The 8,305-nt window shown below is 49.4% G+C and overlaps 1 protein-coding gene across 1 annotated transcript; it reads left to right on the top strand.

Annotated features, from left to right (window-relative positions):
• The first annotated feature begins 1,460 nt into the window (after positions 1-1,460).
• On the top strand, positions 1,461-4,391 carry LOC146196939 (uncharacterized). The gene is made up of 2 exons (XM_084596419.1): positions 1,461-2,081; positions 3,467-4,391. The coding sequence occupies exons 1-2, from the start codon at positions 1,461-1,463 to the stop codon at positions 3,797-3,799; spliced, it is 954 nt and encodes a 317-aa protein (XP_084452545.1). The 3' UTR covers positions 3,800-4,391.
• The last annotated feature ends 3,914 nt before the right edge of the window (positions 4,392-8,305 follow it).

Genomic DNA, 8,305 nt, shown 5'->3' with positions numbered 1-8,305 from the left:
AAGAATACCTAAAATAATCAACGAAGAATTATATTATTTCTACAAGAAAAGTTTTTATGGCATAGAAGCGCCAAGGTACAGAATGACCGCTGAAGACAAGTGAAAACTAAGTTTCTGTAAAGGCATTTAACAACCACCTCCTGAGCGATGTGTATCGGCTACAAAAGAAAAAAAAATGTTTGTTTCTGACTCAGCACAATATTGACGCAAAGGACAGGTGAAGAGGGATGATAAATTTAAAAGTGCAAACTAACTGCGACAATATGACTCTTATAAGGAAGTGCACAACAATAATGAGCCTGTAAGTATTAAATAAGTTGAAAAAAAGAGTTAGGGAGCTTACTCAAAGCAAGGACACCCCTAGGAACTCAGTAAAATAAATAGCGGTGAAATCTGGAAGACGGGGAGAAAAAGGCCAGCCATGCGACTGAGAGAAAATTCCCACACCTGCATTTTCTTCACACACCGAGGCATCAGTCTAAATTGTAACATGTAAGCGAGAGGTCTTCAAGTAGTCTTGTAGTATGCTGTTTATCAAAGGGAAATGCAGTAATTTAGCATACGTGTTCATCATCATCATTATCCTCAGCCTGACTCTACCCACTGCAGGGCGAAAGCCTCTCCCATGTCATGGCCAATCGCCTTTGTAGGTGTGAGCCATTTTTATGGAGGCAACAACAACAGCGCTTGTACTGTCTTCTTTCTGTGTGTTGTTCGTTCTGTTTTCTCTGCATTAGTGTACCTTAATGAACGATCTATGCCAGTTAGCCAGAATTTCTACCCTTCATAAGATGTCTTACATGTTGTTCAGGTTAATTCAAATGTGTGGAATTTGCCTTTTTCCTGCTTCTTGAATATAACTGTGATCACATGTGGAACTCACCTGTGCAATAAGGTCATGCGAAGCTTATGTAACTATAGCTTATCCGCCTTCGCAGCACGCGATAATGACACCCTTGTCTTGAATTGTCATTACGACAGCGTGTCCACCTGGCGGCTGAGGCCGCGAAGAATCAATGCATCCTTGCGCGCTTCTAGTCGCGGAGTCCCAGCCCCCTATTCGGGTCTGCGTACCTGGGTGGGGGAGTAGGGGAACCTCCTGTATCGGCGGCAATAAAGTTTCAAATAATAATATTACGACAGCGTCCTTTCTTAAAAGAAAATGGCGTGTCGGGGTATGTGTCATCATCATCGCCGATCGCGCGAGCTTGTGCGCGAGCCTGCGCGTTCCGCTGCGGCCAGCCGCTCTGAGGGCCGTCGTTTCATCGCTGGAATTCACCATGGCGTCCTAGGCACCCGCCACAGGCTTTTTTCCCAGGCGGTGATGTATGCGAGCAAAATCCTACCATGGCAGCGCCGGAACACATGTAGGCCCGCCTAGGCCTGAGCAAGCCAGCCGCGCCTTCAGCCTTGGTCGGTTCTAAAACAGCCGCAGCCGGCGACTGCGCAGAACGACGACCATGGCGGGCAGGTCGGTTCGGGTTATCGCACTGGGCGACCCTAACGACATGGTCTGCATGGATGGCGGGAATGTAAGAGTGGTCACGCTGGACGGTGCTTCGTCCGCGGGCTCCCAGCAGCGTATCATGGCGTACCCAATGCCAGCCCGCCAGAGTTCGGTCACCAAGGTCTTCTGCGGTCCCGTGGAGACCATCGGCATGCCCGCACCACCCCAGAAACCAAAAGGTTCACGTCTGGACTGGCGCATCACGCCTGAGGGCGGACTCGAGGTGTCCGTTGGCAGGCCGCTTACTCGTGAGGAAGAGGAAAAGCGAGAGCGCGACCGCTGCAAGGAGTGCCAGGATGAGAAGGGCAAGGGTGCCGACGCCAAGTCCGCTGCGGGCGCCGCCGCCAAGCCGTCGACCGCGTCGACCGCGTCGCTCAAAAAGCCACTGTGCGACCCGCTGACCCTCTTGGCCAACAAGCGGCTCCCCATCTGCTTTGAGACGACGCTCGGTCAAGAGACTCCGGGGCTCACATCGGTCACCGTCATCAACGATCAGCCGGGGAGCCCTGTGCTGGTGCAGCCAAGGCCCGCGCCTCTGCCGCCGTGTGGAGGACCGTCCGGCCCCGGAGTCAAGGTCAGGCCGCGGAAAAAGAGTATCCCACTCGCTGACTAGACATGCGCTGCTATTAAGGAAACTGGTTACTGAATAATTATCTTGGTAGTACGTACGTTACGAAAGCTTAGAAAAATAAAGGGGATAGGGTAGCGCTGGCATTGCTTAGGTGGTTTTTTAGCACTACCAGTTCTCCGATCATTACGCTTCTTGTTTCTGACCTCCATTAGGAATGAGGGAGGGTTGTAACTCAGGTGGCGTGTTGTTTAGCTATTTTGCGCATGCGCGTGCTTCGCTCTAACTAAAGGAAAGGGGAAAAAGGGGGGGGGGGGATGCAAGTAATGTTATATTCGACTGCGACGCTTCAGTTTACTTCTAGGACCTCTTAAAGGTATCTAGATATACATGTCATATATTCGCCTCAGCTGCCTTCAGATACGGTAAAAAGCACCCGGGTGGTTCGTCCTACATCACCCCAATGAGAGGACTACCTTAGTCACCTCCGTAGATCAGCGGCGCGATAGCATGGCACAACACAAGGTGGCAATTCAACGGGCAGCCTTGCATGAAACCATTACCATTTAGTCATAGTAGCTGGGACCTCTGACATGACCCCATAGGTCACATTGTTGAGACTACCTACTCACTCCTCTCAAAACCTCGATAGCCAGCAGGTCAGCACGGAAACTATCAGCAATAGGTCATAGACGGAAATGACCTGCCTATAACACAGAAACACCAGCTTTGTTACCCTTGAGAAATGTATTGTGAAACTAACTTAAGAAGGCGCTTTGCGTCCAAAAGGACGCAAAGTGCCTCTCTCCCTTCTCCCCCTATCTGCCTCTCCTCCATATTTCCCTCCCATCGGCCATTCTTCAAGTGGTAGTCGAGAGATAGGCAGTTGCGGCAGCCGACACCTCTATCCCCCGCTTTTTTTTTTTTAATTCGACTGAGCCCTTACAACTGCTGCTCTGTACAGACACATTTCTCGTGCATACCATTCCGCTTACCATTCAGCATATACTATCTGCTAGTCAAGCTGAAGGCTAGTTTGCAATAGGGATTAGAACAGACGACATATGCACCTCGAACTGTATGCCGTTAGTTGCAAGTTGAGGTGTTCATCGAGAAGAGGGACAGATACTGCACATTTCCCCCCAAAGCCCGAATTAGAGAAAATATTTTAAAAATTCGAGTAATGAAAAGATGGTATTAAAGGCGCTATCACTTCCACATTTCAGGCGAAGCTTGAGCGACCCCTAATTTTCGTCCCTTACCTAAACAGAACAGTGATGGTGGGCGACATTGATCCCAACTGACGCAGCGCTATTTTTTCCCTTCATTTCCAAATGATTCACTCACTGTATCGCTTGCACGTTCACTCAGTCGCACATACTTTATTACAGGTCATATGCGGCAGCGATGGTTACGGCGGCGAATCGCCGACCGTCATGGACTGCGGAAGCTCCTTCAGCGGCGTGCGCATCAGGACAGACGCGTCGTCGCCCTACTCCAGGAGCCGGCGCTGTGAGCAGCTCATGCCAGACCCTTGCCCGTCCACGATGCAGACCATCCGCATCATGGACGACTCGGGGGCCAGCCGGCGGGGTTCGACCCGTGTGGTGCACCTTTTAGGCGACCAGTCTGGTTCTTCAAGGTCCCTGCGGGGCTCGTCGCGCGATCGCCAGGTCTCCGCAAGGGTGATCCACATCGAGGAAGACTGCCCCGATTTCATGTAGTCCATACACGTCGATCCTTTACTGTCATCCCAGTCCGGTGTGAAGAGACGAGTCAGGTTCACCGGTTGACTTCTTCGCGGCTTGAGTGTGATGGTCGGCCAACAACATCCCGGACGCGGGCAGCAGGCCTTAGGTCAAACAAAATCAAGGGCTTCCTCTTTTCTTTTCTTTTGTAAATTCGCATGCCCCTCAAGCGCGACAGGTGTAATTTATCAGTCTCAAAATTACGGATGATAAGCCGCGAGTCAAAGGCGATACTCTCACGGTATACGTAGTAGTACTCAGCTTTGTTTTAAAAATCAGCCACAACATAGTCGAGCCTGCGGAACGTATGATTCATATCAGATAGTGAACACTGCTAGTAGAGGACGCGCTTCAAGGTCATTGGGCGCACTGTTATGGACCGAAGGATAAATTGCCGCGAAGGCTCAAGAAGCTATTGAGAGAGTAATAGAAAGATTGTTGTTGGAGTCATGTGCGGGAATTACAAAAGGCTGTTTCACTCGAAATAAAGCTACTGCTTACGTAATGCCTGTTCCTTCCCTCCTTTTGTTCGCAATATACTTTCGTTTTGCTTACATGTCCTGTGCTACGAAACCAGTTCGATTTTGTGCAAAATTTGCTATTATGGAATAAATGGTCAGAGACGCAGAGGGGTGTGATCGAAACGTGCACTTGCTCTATCTTACCGATACAGCTAAGCGTGTAACAAACGGCCTAACGCACGACGCCCGTGCCATATACAGTACTAAGATGGAGGCACCCTCTCGTGAAATAAGAACTGGGATACAATTAAGGCTCTGTCACAGGGCTGTCTCGGTCATAGAGCCCCATGCCTGCACCGTTGTGTTGTCGTGATACAGAAAGAGCTGTGGGAGATGTTGCGGGATACGGCATACCACCGTGCAACTATAGGGCGTTCCGGAATGTCACCGGCTGATCCATCGGCCTTTGGATTGCACAGCCTGGGCTTACATAGCGACCTAAAAACCCTAAGCGCAGGTAAAAATGTTCGCGCTTTCAACTCCGCATGCCCCCAGTGTCCACCGGGGAGCTCGAGTAGCGAAGCTGAACCTCTGGTCGTCTTAAATAGCATGCGACGTCACCTGTATATATTAACCTCACTGAGCTCTCCTTAGCTTCTTTCAAATCCTCCCGGCCCATTTAACAAAATATGCGTTATCAAAGTTTCACCTCTGTCTCTCGGCCCCTCATAAGCACAGTTTCTTCATCAACGTCCGCTTCTCCCTCGGGCTGAATCCGGCATCTCTCGGAAGCGAAACACTCGCTCGAGCCATTCTTTTTTCTTCTTTTTTTTTTGAGGGGGGGGGGGGGTGCTATCTCCACCTTGCTTAATCCTGGATATTAGGAAGAGAGAGGGAAGGAGGCATTGTTTAGTAACCACTCTAGAAATTATGATAGCAGGGTGCATCTGCTCGTGCAAAATATCTGTATCAGGTAATTTAAAGCAGCCCAGTCATATATGCATGCCTGTCGTAGCAGGAAACTTTTGGATATCACCATTTCGGAGACTTATGACCACCGCATGACCGATTGAGGCTGCAACGAGCGCCCATGCTCACCTGACGGGGCACCGAGAATGTGTCCCAATGTGTTCACATGGGATCGGATTGTTTTAGACGGAGATTAAATTACTCAAAGGGGGGGTAGCACAGATACTGCTCAGAGTTTTAGGCATATGTCCCAGTGAAGACGGTGAAGTGGGCAGAGTAGAAAGCTTTTGTATACTAATTTAGCGATTTCCGTCGACTCGCCAAAACAGAAAACAACAACAAATAAAAAAAACGATTGTTCCAGTACCTTCAAGAGGGAAAGTTATATGTTGTTTGTTACCAATCCCACAGTATCCCGGACGGGTCAGGGTCTCCGGCTGCACTTGGAAAGTCATCGTCTTCGAAATTAGTGCTTCGATCTAGATAGGACTAGGCTGGTCCAGGACCATTTGCTGTCTGCGAGGTCAGGTGTTGCCAAACAGCGTGCAACATCGTGCTAAACTCATTAGGTGTGTCATTAGGATGAGTTGCCTCACTTATTTTTCTTTTGTCGATACTCCCACAACAGAAAAAAAAAACATCGACGCGTCAGTGCTTATACGATGAATGAGGAGTAACTGTTGGCTCAAAACAACTACTCGGACTTGCTATCCTGCTTCTTGGAAGAGCCGCTCCTTTACTTCCTGCGGGTGATGTAGCTTGTAATCCGTGCAGAAAAGGAAAATAATGACGCGTGTTTTCAGTACGTAGCCTTCAGCAACAGTGTTTTCTTTTCTAGAGGCGGGAAATAAACGAGCTGTTTTCGGAAAGCGCGCGTTTTCACGAGCTATGAGGTCTCGTTAACTTCGTTTTCTAGAAAAGTTCTGCCACTACCACGAGCTCGTGTGACGATTTCTTGGTAACTTCCACAACTCTGTCGCGTGAACCGAAAGTGAAGTGCCGATCAGTAAGCAGTGCATTACAGGCTCTATATATAAGCCTGTCATTCATTGCTAGTGTTTTCTCATTACAGAAGCAACGTCATATCACGAATATCCGGCCTTGTAGTTGAACGGCACAAGTCTCGGTTCACATGCGTCATTTTTTTCCCCTTCTAGTTTTGGCCGGGTGCGTCCCTTACACAAGCGCGGCAGTTCTCTTTTCCTTTTTCAAACATATCCTAGAGAAACTAACGTATCATGCAATATGTCTATGTTGCAGACACGCTTGCTTATTCACCGTGATCACCACTTCCACTGTCAGGATCTGTCTTCTAACAGCCAAAATGAACGAAGCAATCTTAGGTTCCATCCAGCACATTCGAAATTGCTGCAATTTTATTTTGTTCGAAATGCCAAGGTACACCGCATGCCGTCAGTTAGGTACTGCTGTGCCGGTGGGGTTATCACACAGTAGCCCACCGTCAACAGGGTTGTGCCAAGGAGTTGGTTGCGTAGCGCTCGTCACCCGTTTCGTGAACAAGGGCTGTCAGCTCCCTTGGCGGTAGCGATGTATCCGAGTCGGCGCTGGTGAGGTGAAGAAAAAGTTTTATACACTATTTACAGGCATTTGCAGAACGATATCGGCTCTGGGGCCGAAAGCTAACTTAGCCACACGCGACTGTTCTCGCGCAGCGACGGCCGAGGAGATTCCGCCGCGTCCGCTCTCTCAGGGGGCGAACTGCTCCCGATGGACGCCAGTGACGAACTCACTCTCGGAGTCTCGAGCGGAAGCACTTGAGTCTCCGTAAACCGAGAAACCGTTGACGCTCAAATGGTCCAATCCGACGGCAGAACTTTCGCAGGGCCAACGGGAGAGCTTGCTGCGCTCTTGCTTCAGAAATGCCGCGGAGTGAGAAGGGTTCCACCGCCTGGGCCACGGCGCCGAGCCGTCTGGATGCTCAGCTCATGTTGAAACACGTCGTTTCTCTCCCCTTGACACGGCTCGCCTCCAGTGCACCGGTGCTGTGCAGAGCAGTATCAGGATTTTGTGAAGGAGGCGTTCGCCAGAGAAGTTTGGCGTCCGGCTGAATTTTTGGGCGGCTTTGGCCGGACACAACAGTACCCACCAAGCAGACGAGTTGTAAGGTGGCGTAGAACCGATGAGGCGGGCGTACGGTAAGAAGGAAATCACTTTTTCAGCATTTTGCGATGGGTTGAACGATAATGTGGCACAATAGTTGATAAAAGATGTTCGATGGTCAAAGAAGCACGCGAGCTATGCAACCGGTCATAGTAGAATATTCCAGGTTAATTTCAATCGCTCGCTCGCATCAAATCGCACGTCAAAACGCGCGCTCGTTAAAACGCTGAAGGAGGACCTTGAAACGGACTCTAGCATTGCACGTATCCGTCTCAGGCTTGCAACACGTCTCCGTGGAAATGCGGCTGATGCAGCCGCAGTACGATCTCGTGACCTCGGGATCGGGTTCACGCAAGTTGGTCACTCCCGAGCAGTTCGCACGATGTGGGCTTGGCATACATAGCTAAAGAGCGGATGAAGGAGTGAGCCAGAAATCAGATAAAGTCGCAGAAGATTCGCGTTTTAGTAACCTTAAAGAGGAGGACAGCAGTTGAAAACCATAGCCATGACCTGCAGGGTGCTGTGTTACTCCACTAACAGATCTGTGCATTAAACAAAATCATCGTGTTAATGTTTCACTTAGTCAAACATACCAGATGAATAAAACGAAATTAAGAGGACATTTTGCTTCCCCTTAAGAGCCGCGATAGCGTCTTTAACGCCACCTTTTAATTGCGTAGATTTTTTGGCGTTGACAGACTGGCACAGAGTTTGTTAAGCATCTTTATAGTTAGCTTAGTTCTAGAGGAAATAAAGGCGCTTTATCTGTTTAACTTCTCGAGGGACACTGGCACTTACAATAAACTGCATACAGCTGGATGTTTGCATATGTCGTTAAGGATGTATGCATATGTCGCTGGATGTATCCATATGTATGTATGTATGTATATATTCCCACCTTGAACGTGCCAAGCTGTCATCCTCCCTTTTG

Source organism: Amblyomma maculatum, chromosome 3 (genome assembly GCF_055883805.1).
Source record: "Amblyomma maculatum isolate TAMU_Amacu chromosome 3, ASM5588380v1, whole genome shotgun sequence".
Taxonomy (NCBI): Eukaryota; Metazoa; Arthropoda; class Arachnida; order Ixodida; family Ixodidae; genus Amblyomma; species Amblyomma maculatum.
The sequence above is the reverse complement of the archived record's forward strand: the minus strand, read 5'-3'. Positions and strand labels throughout refer to the sequence as shown.

Coding starts and splice junctions, on each gene's coding strand:
- LOC146196939 (XM_084596419.1), top strand. CDS start 1,461: ATGGCGGGCAGGTCGGTTCGGGTTATCGCACTGGGCGACCCTAACGAC. Junction 2,082..3,466: donor CGTCCGGCCCCGGAGTCAAG/GTCAGGCCGCGG, acceptor ACTTTATTACAG/GTCATATGCGGCAGCGATGG.